Source organism: Microcaecilia unicolor, chromosome 3, assembly GCF_901765095.1.
Source record: "Microcaecilia unicolor chromosome 3, aMicUni1.1, whole genome shotgun sequence".
NCBI classification, from domain to species: domain Eukaryota; kingdom Metazoa; phylum Chordata; class Amphibia; order Gymnophiona; family Siphonopidae; genus Microcaecilia; species Microcaecilia unicolor.
The window spans coordinates 8,079,881-8,100,506 of record NC_044033.1 but is presented as its reverse complement, the minus strand read 5'-3'; the positions used below and the strand labels follow the sequence as shown (position 1 = coordinate 8,100,506).

General features: G+C 46.4%; 1 protein-coding gene across 1 annotated transcript in view; it reads right to left on the bottom strand.

Moving 5' to 3' along the window:
• Positions 1–20,626, bottom strand: part of CAPN11 (calpain 11) — a 159,938-nt gene that overhangs the window by 39,178 nt on the left and 100,134 nt on the right. The window contains exons 5-9 of the mRNA XM_030195746.1: positions 9,306–9,439; positions 8,130–8,298; positions 2,784–2,867; positions 2,614–2,699; positions 904–978 (exon numbers count right to left, since the gene is read on the bottom strand). Coding sequence (XP_030051606.1) covers positions 904–978; positions 2,614–2,699; positions 2,784–2,867; positions 8,130–8,298; positions 9,306–9,439 — 548 coding nt within the window. The remainder of the gene's footprint in view (positions 1–903; positions 979–2,613; positions 2,700–2,783; positions 2,868–8,129; positions 8,299–9,305; positions 9,440–20,626) is intronic.

The following is a 20,626-nucleotide window of genomic DNA, read 5'->3' as shown; positions in this document are numbered from 1 at the left end:
TTCCTGCCTTGCAGCCTTCAGCTATTCCTGTACTGAGACCCTCACATCCAGCTCTATTACTGCACCTCACTCCTACCCTGCAGCCCACTCCCCACCCCCCTGCTTTTTGGCCACTCAGTGCACAGAGGCTGTGGGAGTGACTGCTCCTGTGGGTACGTAGTTGGGAGATCTTTTACTGGAATGACATGGAAAAAGCAGGCCAAAGGGACAAAACTGGGGGGGGGGGGGGGGGGGGGGGTCAATTTTCAGCCAGCCCTTAAATTAACAGTTGTATTTAACAATGGTGCTTAAATTAATCTCTGAATTCAGTGCTGTCATCCGTACAGGAGTGGCACTGAATAAATGCATAGTGTGATCCTGTGCTGGCTGTCTGCTCTGCCCCAAACCCAGCCCATCTTATACTGACAGCAGTTACTTAGTTATACTAGGTGGACATATTGCATGGCCAGTATGGGGCCACGGGGGCCTAGGCCCCCCCCCATAGATTTGCCCCTGGACCACCCTGCTGACGACCCTCTCGACCCCCCCCCCCTCCCGCCGCCAACCCGCCATCGCCTACCTTTGCTGGCGGGGGACCCCAACCCCCTCCAGCCGAGCCGAGGTCCTCTTCTTCCCAATCCCGCGCAAGGCTTCGTTCTAGTCTGACGTCCTGCACGTTGTACGTCCCTCCCAACCTGACAACAGCACCCGTGTTTAAGAACTATGAATCATGGATGTGAATTCAGGAGCCATTTGCAAACAATGCCATACTCTGCATATGTATAAATCTTACTGATTACAAATACACTGGAAATACCCTTCTGCTCCTAAACTGAACTTCCCCCCCCCCAGCACTGCATCTTTAACACTATATGGTGCGTGGCCTGCCCTGATGCTTTTTGAATATTTTGACAGTTTGCTTACCAGAATTCCCCGTCTTCCATCTTAAGGCGCAGATCTTCCTGTTCCGATGGATCCACTTCATTCCACTCCGGAGAGCTGTCATTATAGAACAGAGGCAGCGAGTCAAGCTTCACGGTTGTGTCATTTGATTACCGCTTAAGGCAATACCATCAAAGCGGGGTACAAATCAAAAATACTCAATAGCGGGGAAAAGAGCTCCATTTTGCTAAAAGCAGTAGGAAAGAATTCAGAAAAGGAGGAGGTCGTGAGGGAGAAAGCTCTCCAGATCCAGAAACCGTATGAGGCTATCGGGATCAGAAACCATAGGGAACCAAGCTTCCAACACCCTAGTGAAGTGAATTTCCTCAGAGCAGTGCCCCCGACCTGCCAGGGCCCCAGTGAAGTGAGCTTCCCCACAGCAGTGCCCCCAATCTGCCAGGGCCCCAGTGAAGTGAGCTTCCTCACAGCAGTGCCCCGACCTGCCAGGGCCCCAGTGAAGTGAGCTTCCTCACAGCAATGCCCCCGACCTGCCAGGGCCCCAGTGAAGTGAGCTTCCTCACAGCAGTGCCCCCGATCTGCCAGGGCCCCAGTGAAGTGAGCTTCCTCACAGCAGTGCCCCCGACCTGCCAGGGCCCCAGTGAAGTGAGCTTCCTCACAGCAGTGCCCCCGACCTGCCAGGGCCCCAGTGAAGTGAGCTTCCTCACAGCAGTGCCCCCGACCTGCCAGGGCCCTACCAAGGTAATCTTCCCCACAGCAGTGCCCCCAACCTACCAGGGCCCCAGTGAAGTGAGCTTCCCCACAGCAGTGCCCCTGACCTGCCAGGGCCCCCAGTGAAGTGAGCTTCCTCACAGCAGTGCCCCCAACCTGCCAGGGCCCCAGTGAAGTGAGCTTCCTCACAGCAGTGCCCCCGACGTGCCAGGGCTCTACCAAGGTAATCTTCCCCACAGCAGTGCCCCCAACCTACCAGAGCCCCAGTGAACTGAGCTTCCCCACAGCAGTGCCCCCGACCTGCCAGGGCCCTACCAAGGTAATCTTCCCCACAGCAGTGCCCCCAACCTACCAGAGCCCCAGTGAACTGAGCTTCCCCACAGCAGTGCCCCCGACCTGCCAGGGCCCCAGCAAAGGTAATCTTCCCCACAGCAGTGCCCCCAACCTACCAGGGCCCCAGTGAAGTGAGCTTCCCCACAGCAGTGCCCCTGACCTGCCAGGGCCCTACCAAGGCAATCTTCCCCACAGCAGTGCCCCCAACCTGCCAGGGCCCCAGTAAAGTGAGCTTCCTCACAGCAGTGCCCCCGACGTGCCAGGGCCCCAGCAAGTTAATGTTCCCCACAGCAGTGCCCCCGACCTGCCAGGGCCCCAGCAAGGCAATCTTCCCCACAGCAGTGCCCCCAACCTGCCAGGGCCCCAGTAAAGTGAGCTTCCTCACAGCAGTGCCCCCGACCTGCCAGAGCCCCAGTGAAGTGAGCTTCCCCACAGCAGTGCCCCCGACCTGCCAGGGCCCTACCAAGGTAATCTTCCCCACAGCAGTGCCCCCAACCTACCAGGGCCCCAGTGAAGTGAGCTTCCCCACAGCAGTGCCTCCAACCTGCCAGGGCCCCATAGCAATTTATTGATTGTGGTCTGAGCATTGTTTAATACTTATGTTTTAAGAACTCTTTGCGTCCCTGCAAGAACGTTACTGATGCTGTCAGCAGTACAGTAAAGCCTGGTGCAGATGTCTTTGCTACTTACTTATCACTCCATGCCCCAGTCCATTCCACTTCACCCCAAGGATTCCGTATGCGAATCAGCACCTCCTGACGACCCCGGTAATTCACCTGTGAAGAAGCAGCGTGAAAGTGATACAGAGCTGGTATCAGCAGCCATCACCTTGCAGCCAGAGGTTCACCTCCCCCACTCACCTCTTTCAGTGCAGTCACCGAGTAGGCATGGCCTTTCACCAGCTTTTTGAAGGTCACAGATTCCATATCAAAGGCACTGGTTATCTGGATAGAGTAACAACAGATGGGATTGTTAGCCAGTCCAGTACTGGGTTTCCAGCCTCCCTGCTCCCTCGCCCGTGTCATTCTCGCTTCCTAGCTATGTCACCAATCATATGTACTGTATTTCCCTTCAGCAGAAGTACTGCTGCCCCTTCCTGACATTGCTGAGTTCTCGTGCCCATCACCTCTCAACCCAGGAGGACACCGAGTCAGGACAAGTCTGGAATAAGGCAAAAGGCAAAGGCATTTCTCCGAGTATCACAGCATCTCAACTGCAGAAACAGACTCTTTCACTACTGCCCACCCTGTCTGTGGGTAAAGCAATATTGCTCACGTGTAGGAGGTGTTTTCTGTAGACAGCAGGATTGATAAGGCAGAGCTCCGCGGTCTCAATGTGTGATTGTGACAATGGGATTTATATTTGCTAGGAACTGGACAACATTCAGGGGAAGGGGGAGCCTGTCCCAAAAGGATTAACCGGGGTGGAACCAGGAGATGGTGCAGCTTTTAAACTAAAATGGGAGGAAAGCAGACAGTTGCGTAGGAGCGCATGGTTCGATGTGGAGTATCCTCGAAGGATACTACTGAAACAGAATCTTTAGGGAATCTCAGTAGAGGGGGTTCAATAATGGTGAAAGAAAGCCAGGAGTGTTTAATGGGATAGCAGAGTAAAAGATGACAAATTATCCCAGTCAACTTCAAAGCAGCTTGTAGATACTAGGAAAAAACACAATTTGAAGTGTCTATACACAAATGCTTGAAGCCTATAAATAAGATAGGAGAGTTCGTAAGTACATAAGAGCATAAGTATTGCCACACTGGAACAGACCAAAGGTCCATCAAGCCCAGCATCCTGTTTCCAACAGTGGCCAATCCAGATCACAAGTACCCAATAGTAGCAACATTCCATGTAGAACCCCAAAGAGTAGCAAGATTCTAGAATTCTAAAGAATAACAAGATTCCATGCAGAATTTCAAAGTGTAGCAACATTCCACGTGGAACCCCAAAGAGTAGAAAGATTCCATTCAGAATCCCAAGCACATAAGTACATAAGTGTTGCCATACTGGGAAAGACCAAAGGTCCATCAAGTCCAGCATCCTGTTTCCAACAGTGGCCAATCCAGGTCACAAGTACCCAATAGTAGCAACATTCCATTTAGAACCCTAAAGAGTAGAAAGATTCCATTCAGAATCCCAAGCACATAAGTACATAAGTGTTGCCATACTGGGAAAGACCAAAGGTCCATCAAGTCCAGCATCCTGTTTCCAACAGTGGCCAATCCAGGTCACAAGTACCCAATAGTAGCAACATTCCATGTAGAACCCCAAAGAGTAGCAAGATTCTAGAATTCTAAAGAATAACAAGATTCCATGCAGAATTTCAAAGTGTAGCAACATTCCACGTGGAACCCCAAAGAGTAGAAAGATTCCATTCAGAATCCCAAGCACTTAAGTGTTGCCACACTGGGACAGGCCAAAGGTCCTTCAAGCCCAGCATCCTGTTTCCAACAGTGGCCAATCCAGGTCACAAGTACCTGACAGAAATCCAAATAGTAGCAACATTCCATGTGGAACCCCAAAGAGTAGAAAGATTCCATTCAGAATCCCAAGCATGTAAGTGTTGCCACACTGGGACAGACCAGAGGTCCATCAAGCCCAGCATCCTGTTTCCAACAGTGGCCAATCCAGGTCACAAGTACCCAATAGTAGCAACATTCCATGTAGAACCCCAAAGAGTAGCAAGATTCTAGAATTCTAAAGAATAACAAGATTCCATGCGGAATTTCAAAGTGTAGCAACATTCCATGTGGAACCCCAAAGAGTAGAAAGATTCCATTCAGAATCCCAAGCACATAAGTGTTGCCACACTGGGACAGACCAAAGGTCCATCAAGCCCACCATCCTGTTTCCAACAGTGGCCAATCCAGGTCACAAATACCTAGCAAGATCCCAAAAAAGTACAAAACATTTCATACTGCTTATCCCAGAGTTGGAGTATATAGCACTAAATGATGAGGTAGATATACCTGGTGGAAGAAAGACAAGCAATGGGACACTGTGTTATCAGGGTACAAATTATATCTCGATGATAGAGTGGATCAAACTGGAGAGGGGGTTGCACTACATGTTAAAGAGGGAATTGGGTCGAACAAAATAAATATTCTACATGACACAGATAGCAGTGTGGAATCATTATGGATAGAAATTTCATTTGTGAAGGGAAAGAGTATGCCGGTAGGAATGTACTACCAGCCACCAGGACAGAACGGACAGATGAAGAAATGTTTACAGAAATTAGGAAACCTGACAAATTGAGAAACATTATAATAATGGGCGATTTCAATTACTCCAATATTTACTGGATAAATGCTACATCAGGGAGTGTTAGGGAGGTAAAATGTAATAAAGGACTGCTTCTTGGAGCAACTGGTCCAGGAACTGACAAGAGAGGGCGCTATTTTGGATCTAGCCCTTAGTGGAATGCAGGGCATGGTACGAGAGGTAACGGTGTTGGATTTGATGGGAAGCAGTGATCATAACATGATCAATTTGAGCTAATATTTAGAGTGAAGTCACTAAAGAAATGTACTCTAGCAGCATTTAATTTTCAAAAGGGTGACTATGACAAAAATGAGGAAAATGATTAAAAAGAAGCTGAAAGGGTCGGCCGCAAAGCTTAGAGCTTTAAATAGGGCATGGACGTTGTTTAAAAATAGCATTAAATAGCATTGTGGAAGCCCAGACCAGATGTATTCCACATATTAACAAAGGTGGAAAGAAGAACAAACGACACAGCCAGCATGGTTAAAAGGTGAAATGAAAGAGGCTAATAGAGCCAAAAGAGCTGCAGCTCGGAAAGCGAATAGAATGTTGGGTATTATCAGGAAAGGTATGGAAAACAGGTGTGAGGATGTTATAATGCCGTTGTATCGCTCCATGGTGCGACCGCACCTTGAGTATTGTGTTCAATTCTGGTCGCCGCATCTCAAGAAAGATATAGTGGAATTGGAAAAGGCGCAGCGAAGGGCGACTAAAATGATAGCGGGGATGGGACGACTTCCCTATGAAGAAAGACTAAGGAGGCTAAGTCCATAAACCGCTACTAAATCGTGACAGGATTGTGAAAAATTACAAGAGGACCTTACGAGACTGGGAGACTGGGCGGCTAAATGGCAGATGACGTTTAATGTGAGCAAGTGCAAGGTGATGCATGTGGGAAAAAAGAACCCGAATTATAGCTACGTCATGCAAGGTTCCACGTTAGGAGTTACGGACCAAAAAAGTGATCTGGGTGTCGTCGATAATACGCTGAAACCTTCTGCTCAGTGTGCTGCTGCGACTAGGAAAGCAAATAGAATGTTGGGTATTATTAGGAAAGGTATGGAAAACAGGTGTGAGGATGTTATAATGCCGTTGTATCGCTCCATGGTGCGACCGCACCTTGAGTATTGTGTTCAATTCTGGTCGCCGCATCTCAAGAAAGATATAGTAGAATTGGAAAAGGTGCAGCGAAGGGCGACTAAAATGATAGCGGCAATGGGACGACTTCCCTATGAAGACAGACTAAGGAGGCTAGGGCTTTTCAGCTTGGAGAAGAGACGACTGAGGGGAGACATGATAGAGGTCTATAAAATAATGAGTGGAGTGGAACAGGTGGATGTGAAGCGTCTGTTCACGCTTTCCAAAAATACTAGGACTAGGGGGCATGCGATTAAACTACAGTGTAGTAAATTTAAAACAAATCGGAGAAAATGTTTCTTCACCCAACGCGTAATTAAACTCTGGAATTCGTTGCCGGAGAAAGTGGTGAAGGCAGTTAGCTTAGCAGAGTTTAAAAGGGGGTTGGACGGTTTCCTAAAGGACAAGTCCATAAACCGCTACTAAATGGACTTGGGAAAAATCCACAATTCCAGGAATAACATGTATAGAATGTTTGTACGTTTGGGAAGCTCACCAGGTGCCCTTGGCCTGGATTGGCCGCTGTCGTGGACAGGATGCTGGGCTCGATGGACCCTTGGTCTTTTCCCAGTGTGGCATTACTTATGTACTTATGTCCTCTACTTGGCTCACTTTTATTACATAGAGCAGTGATTTAACCTATTGTGATGTCATAGTGGCTCATTCCACCATTAAGAGCCAACCTCATTAGTGATGTCACAATGGCTTGATTGTATAGAATGTTTGTACGTTTGGGAAGCTCGCCAGGTGCCCTTGGCCTGGATTGGCCGCTGTCGTGGACAGGATGCTGGGCTTGATGGACCCTTGGTCTTTCCCAGTGTGGCATTACTTATGTACTTATGTCCTCTACTTGGCTCACTTTTATTACATAGAGCAGTGATTTAACCTATTGTGATGTCATAGTGGCTCATTCCACCATTAAGAGCCAACCTCATTAGTGATGTCACAATGGCTTGATTGTATAGAATGTTTGTACGTTTGGGAAGCTCGCCAGGTGCCCTTGGCCAGGATTGGCCGCTGTCGTGGACAAGATGCTGGGCTCGATGGACCCTTGGTCTTTTCCCAGTGTGGCATTACTTATGTACTTATGTAATATAAGCAGTGTCAAGCTAAATGCAAAGCACTGATAAAATAGGTTTGTTTTATTTTATTTGTTACATTTGTATCCCACATTTTCCCACATATTTGCAGGCTCAATGTGGCTTACATAATATTGTGAAGGCGTTTGCCAAATCCGGTACAGGATAGTTACAAAATGTTGTATTGGGATAGGGAAGATAAGATTCAATCAAGTTGGATTTAGGTAAAAGATGAAGAAAAACACTCATAGTAACACCTTTTTCACAGTCCGCATGTGTTTTGACAGCTGTGAAAAGTTTAGTGTTATCTGCAAATTTAATCACCTCACTCGTCATTCTGTTTTCCAGATCATTTATAAATCTGCTAAATAGCACCGGTCCCAGTACAGATCCCTGAGGCACTCCACTTTGCACCCTCCAAAAATGGCCATTTAAGCTGCCCTGACTAACACTGCAGTGCTGTACTAGCCACAGCTCCTTCCTGCATGGTCGCTTGGCCCCTGACAGTGACAAGAAAGGGTAGCATGCACTACAGTCCATAATAAAATACTTCCATGTCCAGTCTAAGCAACACTGTAACCCTGCACTGAGCCCGGCCTGGGTTTTCCCACTCTTGTCTAAAAGCATGCTTTGGACAATACAGATTATAAGGACTACAAATCCCAGTGTTCCTTGCACTGGGTCCCTTGGTGATGTATGCTAAGCTATTCTAGGGGCACCACTTACATCAATTGAGCAGCCCAGCAGAGAGCCCCTCTCCAAGGCTCGGCGAATGATCCTGTGCAGGTCCTTTGGAGCACGTCTCAGCTCGTACGACTCAGCCACTCCACCTGTGAAGTCCTCAAACCCTTCTGTCGTGCTGCCCCCCGACAGCGCCTCGTAGGAGCCGTTCAACCTGGAGGTGAAAGGTGAGAACCAGCACATTATAACGGCAGTAAGAGGAGATGAGAGGTGACCCGGGCACCAGAGAAAGGCTTGGCCATGCTTAGAGAGGAAGCAGGACTGCAGTTTCCTACGTTCACTGTGACAAACCAGGACTAAGAAAAGGAAACTTTAAAGGGCTGAGTCATATAAGAAGCTATATTGCTGTCACCTGGGCACATCTGGACATTATTTTGGGTGATCACAGTAAGGACATGGGTGATCACAGGAACATAACATCACATGACCAGTTGTGTAGCCAGATCTTCAATTGTGGGGAGGCACAAAGTTTCCCTTCCCTCCCCCACCTGACCTCCAAATACCTGAGCTGGCGGGGATCCCCAAGCCCTGCCTGTAAAACAGGTCCTCCACCAGCAGCCTGGCAGTTGGCAGGACATTCAGTGGGTCGTTGATGTGCCAGGCCCCCTGAGCGCATGCAATGTTTTCTCACAATGCACACTATCAGAGTATGCAAGAGGGAGGGGGGCCAGCGTGGTGGCAGCCCACAGAAAGTGCCGACTGCCAGGCCACTGGTGGAGGACCTGTTTTGTAGCAGGGCTTGGAGACCCCTGTCAGACATAGTAGTAGACAGTGCTGCAATTTTGGGGTCCTGAACCCAAAGTGAGGGGGCCCATCCCCCTGTGGCTACACCACTGCATATGACATGGCCAATTACCATGGCAAATTACATGTGTGATCATTGGGGTTACCCTCCTCAGGCAGAGACCACAGGAGATTATGTGGGTGATCACATTGGGGAACTATTGAAAGGCAAGTAAACTATCACAGCAGCACGTCACACAGGGACTGACCATTACAGATCAGGTGGAAATCAAGCATTGGGGACTGGCCACCACAGGCCACATCAGAAGTCCAGGTGGCACAGACTTTACGCAAATAGAAATGCACACAGAACAGGTCATACACACACGGGCAGTTTACAGCCGTGAACGAATTGTGTGACGAATACATTGGACTCACTTGGCATAGGCCTTCTCCAGGAGGGCGCTCCAAAATTCACTGCACTCCTTCGAGTGGACAAACACCAGCTCCCCATCCTTGACTGGTAATCGGTCATCAATAACCACATCCACCCACTCTCCAAACTGCCACATCTGTGAAAAAGCACGAGAAGAACAAGAGAAGGTCAGAAAGCACATTTATTTCAGCTGATTTACAGGAATGTGTATTAGGACCAAGATGAACTTGGTTCTGATACACCAAGAAAGGGATCTAGGTGTCGTCGTTGATGATACGTTGAAACCTTCTGCTCAGTGTGCTGCTGCGGCTAAGAAAGCAAATAGAATGTTAGGTATTATTAGGAAAGGAATGGAAAACAAAATGAGGATGTTATAATGCCTTTGTATCGCTCCATGGTGCGACCGCACCTCGAATATTGTGTTCAGTTCTGGTCGCCGCATCTAAAAAAAGATATAGTGGAATGAGAAAAGGTGCAGAGAAGGGCAACGAAAATGATAAAGGGATGGGACGACTGCCCTATGAGGAAAGGCTAAAGTGGCTAGGGCTCTTCAGCTTGGAGAAAAGGCGGCTGAGGGAAGATATGATAGAGGTCTATAAAATAATGAGTGGAGTGGAACAGGTAGATGTGAAACGTCTGTTCACGCTTTCCAAAAATACTAGGACTAGGGGGCATGCGATGAAGCTACAATGTAGTTAATTTAAAATGAATTGGAGAAACTTTTTATTCACTCAATGTGTAATTAAACTCTGGAATTCGTTGCCAGAGAATGTGGTAAAGGCGGTTAGCTTAGCGGAGTTCTAAAGGAAACGTCCATAGACCATTATTAAATGGACTTGGGGAAAATCCACTATTTCTGGGATAAGCAGTATAAAATGTTTTGTACTTTTTGGGATCTTGTTGGGTATTTGTGATCTGGATTGGCCACTGTTGGAAACAGGATGCTGGGCTTGATGGACCTTTGGTCTTTCCCAGTATGGCAATACTTATGTACTTATGAACTTCTCAACACTGGTCAAGAGTCACTGTGAAACTGGAGATGGATTCAACATTGGGAACTCTTTTTCCCTTCGATACAGACTCATGCAGAAAAGTCAAGTCATCCTGCATCCTGCGTCATGCATTGTATATTAACGAGAGCCTTGACTCAGATAGATTACAAATTCAGCATGACACAAGTCACACCTTTGAATCATTGTGGGTTGAAATTCCATGTATAAAAGGGAAAAAAACGGTGATAGGAGTGTACTACCGTCCGCCTCGCCAGGACGAGCAGGTAGACGCAGAAATGATAAAAGAAATCAGAGACGCAAACAAAATGGGCAATGTGATAATAATGGGTGACTTCAATTATCCAAATATAGACTGGGTAAATGTAACATCGGGACACGCTACAGAGATACAATTCCTTGATGAAATCAAGGACAGCTTTATGGAGCAACTGGTGCAGGAGCCGACGAGAGAAGGAAAAATTCTAGACTTGGTCCTTAGTGGAGCGCATGATCTGGTGAGGGACGTTATGGTACTGGGGCCGCTTGATAACAGTGACCATAATATGATCAGTTTTGATATCGACCTTGAAGTAACTGTACACAGAAAGTCAAATACGTTAGCGTTTAACTTTAAAAAAGAAGACTATGATAAATGAGAAGAACGGTTAAAAAAAAAAAAACTTAGGGGGGCAACTGAGAGAGTAAAAACAGTACAACAGGTGTGGACGCTGTTCAAAATTACCATCCTGGAGGCCCAGGCCATACATATTCCATGAATTAGAAAAGAAAGACGGAAGTCCAAAAGACAGCCGGCCTGGTTGGAAAGTGAGGTGAAGGAAGCTATTAGGGCTAAAAGAAACGCCTTCAGAAAATGGAAGAAGGAACCATCTGAAAATAACAAGAAGCAGCATAAGGAGTGTCAATGCAAATGCAAGGCGCAGATAAAGAAGGCCAAGAGGGATTACGAAAAAAAGATAGCATTAGAGGCAAAAAAACATAGTAAAAAATTTTTTCGGTATATTAAAAGCAGGAAGCCGGCAAAAGAATCGGTTGGGCCGCTGGATGACCGAGGGGTAAAAGGGGCGATCAAGGAAGACAAAGACGTAGCGCAGAGACTGAATGAATTCTTTGCTTCGGTCTTCAACCGAGGAAAATTTGGGTGGGATACTGTGTCGGAAATGGTATTTCAAGCGGACGAGTCGGAGAAACTTACTGACTTCACGGTAAACCTGGAGGACGTAATGGGGCAGTTCGGCAACTGAAGAGTAGCAAATCTCCTGGACCGGATGGTATTCATCCCTAGAGTACTGATAGAACTGAAAATGAGCTTGCGGAGCTACTGCTAGTGATATGCAACTTATCCTTAAAATCGAGCGTGGTACCGGAAGATTGGAGGGTGGCCAATGTAACGCCCATTTTTAAAAAAGGCTCCAGGGGAGATCCGGGAAATTATAGACCGGTGAGTCTGACGTCGGTGCCGGGGAAATGGTAGAGGCTATTATTAAAAACAAAATTACAGAGCACATCTGAGGACATGGATTACTGAGACCGAGTCAGCACGGCTTTTGTGTGGGGAAATCTTGCCTGACCAATTTACTTCAATTCTTTGAAGGAGTAAACAAACATGTGGACAAAGGGGAACCGGTTGATATTGTGTATCTGGATTTCCAAAAGGCGTTTGACAAGGTACCTCATGAAAGGCTACAGAGGAAATTGGAGGGTCATGGGATAAGAGGAAATGTCCTATTGTGGATTAAAAACTGGTTGAAGGATAGGAAACAGAGAGTGGGGTTAAATGGGCAGTATTCACAATGGAGAAGGGTAGTTAGTGGGGTTCCTCAGGGGTCTGTGCTAGGACCGCTGCTTTTTAATATATTTATAAATGATTTAGAGTTGGGAGTAACTAGCGAGATAATTAAATTTGCTGATGACACAAAGTTATTCAAAGTTGTTAAATCGCGACAGGATTGTGAAAAATTACAAGAGGACCTTACGAGACTGGGAGACTGGGCGGCTAAATGGCAGATGACGTTTAATGTGAGCAAGTGCAAGGTGATGCATGTGGGAAAAAAGAACCCGAATTATAGCTACGTCATGCAAGGTTCCACGTTAGGAGTTACGGACCAAGAAAGGGATCTGGGTGTCGTTGTCGATAATACACTGAAACCTTCTGCTCATTGTGCTGCTGCGGCTAGGAAAGCGAATAGAATGTTGGGTATTATTAGGAAAGGTATGGAAAACAGGTGTGAGGATATTATAATGCCGTTGTATCGCACCATGGTGCGACCGCACCTTGAGTATTGTGTTCAATTCTGGTCGCCGCATCTCAAGAAAGATATAGTAGAATTGGAAAAGGTGCAGAGAAGGGCGACTAAAATGATAGCGGGGATGGGACGATTTCCCTATGAAGAAAGACTAAGGAGGCTAGGGCTTTTCAGCTTGGAGAAGAGATGGCTGAGGGGAGACATGATAGAGGTATATAAAATAATGAGTGGAGTGGAACAGGTGGATGTGAAGCGTCTGTTCACGCTTTCCAAAAATACTAGGACTAGGGGGCATGCGATGAAACTACAGTGTAGTAAATTTAAAACAAATCGGAGAAAAGTTTTCTTCACCCAACGCATAATTAAACTCTGGAATTCATTGCCGGAGAACGTGGTGAAGGCGGTTAGCTTGGTAGAGTTTAAAAAGGGGTTAGACGGTTTCCTAAAGGACAAGTCCATAAACCACTACTAATTGGACTTGGGAAAAATCCACAATTCCAGGAATAACATGTATAGAATGTTTGTACGTTTGGGAAGCTCACCAGGTGCCCTTGGCCTGGATTGGCCGCTGTCGTGGACAGGATGCTGGGCTCGATGGACCCTTGGTCTTTTCCCAGTGTGGCATTACTTATGTACTTATGTCCTCTACTGGCTCACTTTTATTACATAGAGCAGTGATTTAACCTATTGTGATGTCATAGTGGCTCATTCCACCAATAAGAGCCAACCTCATTAGTGATGTCACAATGGCTTGATTGTATAGAATGTTTGTACGTTTGGGAAGCTCGCCAGGTGCCCTTGGCCTGGATTGGCCGCTGTCGTGGACAGGATGCTGGGCTCGATGGACCCTTGGTCTTTTCCCAGTGTGGCATTACTTATACTTCTGTACTCTCTCTTGAGCCTCATGTCCACATGTTATCCATCAAGGTGTTTAGTTTATTACGGAAGCTGAGACATATAAGATCATATTTCAAAATAGATGTCTTCAGCCTGATAATACAGACACTTACACTGGGTCATTTGGATTATTGTAATATTATTTATAGTTCCAAAGATAAGTTCTTATCTTTGGATTTGTGAAGAGCGTGATTATATTTACCAAAGATTCTGTAGTGTGGAGATTTAAGTGGTTTCATATTATTTATAGTAACATAGTAACTGACGGCAGATAAAGACCTGAACGGTCCATCCACTCCGCCCCAGCAGTCATACTCATTATCAAATCATGATTAAATCAACAATGAATATGATAGTATATACTTTATCACAAGTCTTTCTTTGCTGTTTCTGGGACATAGACCGTAGAAGTCCGCCCAGCTCTATCCTTATGTCCCACCTACTGGAGTTACCTTCAAAGCTCACTCCATCCTATCCAAATCCAGACCACAAAAATCTGCCCAGCACTGTCCTCGGTTCCAGATACTGAAGTTGCCATTGAACCCCTCTCCAGCCTATCCTAAATTGGATTGCCATATAATAATATACAGACACAGCCCTACAAAGTCTGCCACAGCCGGAGTAGTTGTCCAATTGTCACTCACACATCCGCCTCCTGCACCCATTTAAGGTTTTTAATTTATTTTTGTTTTCTACCATCTATTTTCTAAATTGGGTTCCTCTGTGTTCATCCCACACCTTTTTGAATTCCACCACAGCTTTTTTCCACCACCTCCCTCAGGAGGGCATTCCGAGCATCGACCACCCTCTCCGTGAAAAAGAATTTCCTGACATTACTCCTAAGTCTACCACCCCGCAACCTCAGCTCATGTCCTCTAGTTTTACCATTTCCTCTTCTCTGGAAGAGATTTGTTTCTATATTAATACCTTTCAAGTACTTAAACATCTGTATCATATCTCTCCTGTCCCTTCTTTGCTCTAGACTACACATATTCAGGTCTTCCAGGCTCTTCCCATGTGTCTTATGACGCAGGCCTCATATCATTTTTGTCACCTTCCTCTGGACCGCTTCTAGTCTTTTTATATCCTTAGCAAAATATGGCCTCCAAAACTGAACACAATACTCCAGGTGGGGCCTCATCAACGACTTGTACAGAGGCGTCAACACCTCCTTTCTTCTGCTGGTTACTCCTCTCTCGATGCAACCTAACATCCTTCTAGCTACGGACCTGCTTTGTCACACTGGTCTTTTGTTTTAAGGTCCTTGGACACCATCACCCCAAGGTCCCTCTCCCCATTGGGCCTGATATTTAGCTGGCAGAGAGCAGCGTTTTTGCTGTCCGCTGCTGGCATTAAATTAGCTTTGAACCATATTTTGGGAGTTGGCAGACTACAAGTGCTATAGCGCATCATATTCAATGCCGGGCCGTTTCCGGCAACTGGTACTAAATACCTGGGTTTTTTTATTTAACTGCTAAAAAGTTAACCAGTTATGCCAATTTTCAGCATTAACCGGTTAACTTTTTAGCAGCAGAAGTTAGGACAGCTATTTATACAGTCCTATTTCAGTGCTAAACTTATCCGGTTAGGCGCTGAATATTGGCATCTAACTGGACAAGTTGCAAGATATATCCGGTTATACGCTAGGCGCTAACTGGCCATATTCAGCAGAGATAACCGTTATCTCCCGAGGAGTATTAGCAGTTAGATGGCAATATTCTATTTAACCAGTTAATGGCATTGTCTGGCTGGTTAAATTGCTTTGAATATCCGTGTGTGTATGGGTGGGTGGATACAAGGGTGTGTGTGTGTGGGGGGGGCGGGGGCGGGATACAGGGGTGTGTGTGCACAGAGATATGTGTGGATGTGGGTGGATGGATAAAGGGGTGTGTGCCCGAGAGGGGGTGTGTGTGGGGGAGTGTGGGAATGGACTGGGGGGGGGGGGGGGTGAGTGGACAGGGGGGGGTGTGGGTTGGTGGCTAGAGAGATGTATTTGTAGAGGTGGGTGAGTGGATAGAGCTGTGTCTGTGCATAGGAGTATAGAGGGGGGGGGGTGTGGGTGGATAAATAGAGGGGGGTTGTGTGGACAGAAGTGTGTGTAGGTGTGAATGGGTGGGTGAACAGAGGAGTGTGTGTGTGGACAGAGTGTGTGTGGGTGGGTGGACAGAGATGTATATGTGCGTGGGGGTGGGTGGATAGAGGGGTGTGTGTATGGATAGGTGGATGTGTATGGAGAGAGGGGGTGGGTGGGTGGCTACAGGGGTGTGTGAACAGAAGGGTGTTTGTGTGTGGACAGATGAGTTATTGTTATGATTCTGTTTAACTCTGCTAGTCAGACAGGGGAATGCCTGGCAACGTTCCTGATTGGCCCATCTGGGCTGAGCTGACGTCAGTCTGATCTACGTAAGCTTACCCTTCCCAACGACCCTTGCTTTGGCGTTGCCCTTCGTTTATTGCTGAACCCTTTCCTTGCGCTGTTTGAGCTTTTGATCTCTGTATTGTGGAGTTTGTTTTCTCCTTCCTTGCTGTAGCCCTCTGTAGCTCTGTCTCAGTGTGCTTGCTGCTTCCAGGGTGTGTCCGATTACCCCTCTTCCCTCACCTGTGATTTCTTCTGTTTGATTCTGGTGCTTTGTGGTAAGCTCGTTTATCATTCTGTTCCAGGTTGTTTGCTTTGTTTCCCTTGGCGTTACCCTTTGGGCTGTGTTTGTATTTTGTCGTGCTTCTTGTCTTTGTGGCAGACACGGGACCTTTTGTTTCTTTCCGTGGAAGTTGTTTGGTTGTTCTTCCCTGTGTTTACGTTACCCTTGTCCGCAGTGTTCCTGCCTCTGGCAGCTGTGTGTTCAGAGCTTGGTATTTTGCCTGCCTCTGGCAGCTGAGTGTTTGGAGCAGTCTTTCCCTTGTGACTGTTTTAATTCTTTTTTTTGCTGTCACTACCCTCGCTATTACTGTGTGCTGCCCTTTCTGAGCGGGATGCGTCCCTGGCCCAGCTCTCTATTTTTTGCTGGCTTTTCCCTCTCCTGTCTGTTGGGGGTCTCTGCTCTCTGTATCCATAATTCTTTGTGTGCTGTGAGGCACAGCATGATGTGTTTCCTGTAGTTACCTCTCTTAGTTCATTTTTCCCTTGTGTCCTTAGTGAACACTTAGTGTGTTGGTCCTCTAGACCCCGTGGGGACCCCTCGTTTTTTTCCTTCTCCCTTCCCTGGGTTTGAGTCGGTTCCGGTTAGGCCGTGAGGCCCGAATGACTGTATTCTGAGCAAGTGGGTTCCCGTTAGGCCGTGAGGCCCGCCTAAATGCCCTATCTTCCCCTTTCTGATAGTGCAAGTCAGTCGCGTGTGTGTGTGTAGGGCTTGGTAGCTGGGGTGGTGTATAGTACCTGTTCGGTCCATCCTAGGCCCTGGCCTAAAAGCTGTATTAGGCCTCGGCCTAGGCTCAAGGGCTCACACCCAGCCTGACAGTTATTGTGTCCTAAGACAGATGAACAATAAAAAGATAGATACACGCTTAGAAGAGAAAGGGAGAGACACACATATAGACCCCCAAAGAGAAAAAGATGAGGCAAGAACCAACATATAAAAAAGGCCAGGATATCGGAAACTTCAGAACAAGGGCCCTTTAAGTAGCTGCTGCCCGTAAAAAAAAAAAGAGAGGCACAGACGGGATTGTTTGGAGAACCTTTTAGAAATAATTGCCTTTTAATGATTTGATCAAATCATGGCAATGTGATTACTTTAGAGTCAGTAAGGGGATATTGATGAAATGCTGTGCTTTGTTCCTCCTGGTTTTATAACCCTGCAATACAGAATCATTGACTAAGCCTTAAAGAGGGAGGAGGAAAGCACATGGTGGACAAAAGCCAAACAGCACCTTCACCGTATTCAGGGCTTAATCTTTCTCCAGATTGCCTTGGGACTTTCTGACCCTCACAGAGGGAATCTTTAGAATAAATCTAGGTCTCTTTGCTTAGCTACAGTGAATCCAGAGGGTGATGGATGCCTGAATGTCCTGCCGGAAAACAGGGACAGAATTCAAAAATGTAAGGGACAGACACAAAAAAAATCCCTAAATAGAAATAGGATAGTATCAAAACAGAACTTAGCAGATCAACAGCTATAAGGTCATTCATGATGAGCAGGACTGCTGCTTAAACGGCAGCTCCAGCAGTGGGGAAGTGAAGCCAGTGCTGGACAGACTTTTATGGACTGTGTCCCTTATAACATCATGGACTCTTGGGCAAATGCATTTCAACTAAAAATAAAGAAAAAACACACTGTCTCATCCTCTCATCCCATGGAGGAGTGGTCTAGTGGTTAGGGTGGTGGACTTTGGTCCTGAGGAACTGAGTTCGATTCCCGGCACAGGCAGCTCCTTGTGACTCTGGGCAAGTCACTTAACCCTCCATTGCCCACCGCATTGAGCCTGCCATGAGTGGGAAAGCGCGGGGTACAAATGTAACAAAAATAAAATAACACAGCACAGACAACCCCACAATTATCAACACTCCAGATTACACCCTCCCTATCTCAGACAGCCTGAAAATCCTCGGCGTTACAATGGACCGCAACCTAACACTAGAGAGCCAAGTGACATTCACAACAAAGAAAATGTTCCACTCAATGTGGATAGTACAACAGAAAAAGTGGGAGAGTGACCAAGGATACCAAAGACTGGAAGATGTATGTTGATAAAAGAAGTTTATTGAAGCATGAAGACTGTTGTTTTTCTGTGGGGCGTTCTGAGTTCTCCGCCTTCGGACGGATTTCTTCCCACTCAATGTGGAAACTCGAACGGGTGAAACATTTCACAACCTGGTACAAACAATGGTACTAAGCCATATAGACTACTGCAATGGAATTTATGCGGGATGCAAAGAACAAACCTTAAAGAAACTTCTGACCGCTCAAAACATGGCAGCTAGGCTTATCTTCAGAAAAATGCGATTTGAAAGTGCAAAACCCCTTCGCGATAAACTACACTGGCTCCCAATCAAAGAACGCATTGCTTTCAAAATCTGCACTCTGGTGAAGCCCCGAGATATATGACAGACCTGATCGACCTACCAACTAGAAAACACATCCAAATCAACACGAACGTACCTAAATCTCCACTACCCAAGCTGCAAAGGACTCAAATACAAATCAACTTATGCATCCAGCTTTTCCTACATAAGCACACAACTGTGGAACGCATTACCAAAAGCCTTGAAAACTACTTACGCTCAAAAAGAGGACATGTCTGGGTAAAACAAGACATATGGTAACCCTACATTGAACCAAAACTCGGTTTTGGATAATTGTGGGATACAAGTATGAATAAATAAATAAACTGTATGTCAAAGCCCTGAGGAAATATCAAGGAACTGCATGAGTATTCTTCAATGCCTCATTTTCTCCTTTGATGCAGAACTTTGTACTTGGATATGACCAGGATCATTATGCAGATGTTGTGTAACATGACCATCAGAAACAAGGTAAGAAATGGAGTTTTCCTGGTGATCGTAGGCACTAACCAATGACAGTGCAGCTTTAAAAATGCTTGATGACATCACAATGTGACCTGAGGTATCACATGAGCTGGATGAGTCTGGCTCCCTACAGACCCAGCACAGAAGCAACACCTTTGTGAAGCAAGTTCCGGGCACACTGGATATTAACGACACATAAAAGGTGTGAGGTGCCGGTTAGTGGGTATTCTACCTTCTACTTCGGAAGTCTAAACTGGATGAACACTTTAAAAATTATAATGAGGCTAGACAGACAGACTTGGCGGGACATTTTCGATATTACGTCTATGTCCAACTTTGACGTTTTGCTGTAAACGTCCCAAATTCAAATAGGAAACATGGCCATTTTCAAAACAGCAAAATGCCTTATCTTTTCTTTTTGTTTTTTTGTTCTAAAATGGCTACATGCTTGTTTTTGTTCTCAATGCGTTTATCTTTGAGGACCATTTTCGGGGGGAAAAAAATAGTCCAAGTGAAAAACGCACAAAAACAAGCCATTGGGATGTATGAGGTGTGTGTGTGTGGGGGGGGGGGGGGGGGGGGGGACATTCTTCATAGACTGGCCACCCAGACATCCCAAGAAAGCAGTGGGGCACCCTAGGGGACACTGTAGTACACTTCACTGTTACCTCCTTATATTGTATGGTGAGCCCTCCAAAACCTACTGTACCCAACTACACCACTACAATAGCCCTTATAGCTGACAGGGTCACCTATATGTGGGCACAGTAGGTTTTTGGTGAGTATGGGAGGGCTCACACTTTCCACCACAAGTGTAACAGTTACAGTGGGATATCGGCCTGGGTTTCCTTGTCTACAGTGCCACTAGGCTACTCCAGGGACCTGCTTTCTGCTCCAATAGGACTGTCCATAAATTCTGAAGCCATTATAGTGGCTCGCAGGTACTGTTTCTTTCACATTTTTGTGGGGTGGGAGGAGGCCGTAACCACTGAGGGAGTAAAGGGGACCATGGCCAAATCCCTCCAGTGGTCGTCTGGTTATTTAGAGAACCTTTTTGTGCTAGACCAAAATATTGAAATTGTAGTCCTGGATGTTTTCATTTTGTTCCATTATGGGCTGCAAAACGTCCAAGTTTCAGGACGCCCTAATCCTGCCCCCAACATTCCCCCAAACTGCATAGATAAACCTCTGCAAAATAGGTTTTGAAAATAGTGATTTGGACGTTTAGAGAAGAAATACCTCTTTATAACACTTTTTGGATGTTTTTCTGAGTGGAGGAGTTGCCTAGCGGTTAGTGCAGTGGACTTTGATCCTGAGGAACTGACTTCAATTCCCACTGCAGCTCCTTGTGACTCTGGGTAAGTCACTTAACCCTCCATTGCCCCTGGTGCAAAATAAGTACCTGAATATATGTAAACCACTTTGAATGTAGTTGCAAAAACCTCAGAAAGGCAGTATATCAAGTCCCAGTTCCCTTTCCTTATTTGAGATTCTACGTGGAATGTTGCTACTATTTGAGATTCTACATGGAATATTAATGTTGCTATTCCACTAGCAGCAACATTCCATGTAGAACCCTTGCAGATTAGCAACGCAGCCGTGTAGGCTTCTGTTTCTGTGAGTCTGACGTCCTGTACGTACAGGATGTCAGATTCACAGAAACAGAAGCCTGCGCGGCCGTGTTGCTGATCTACAAGGGCAGGCTTCTA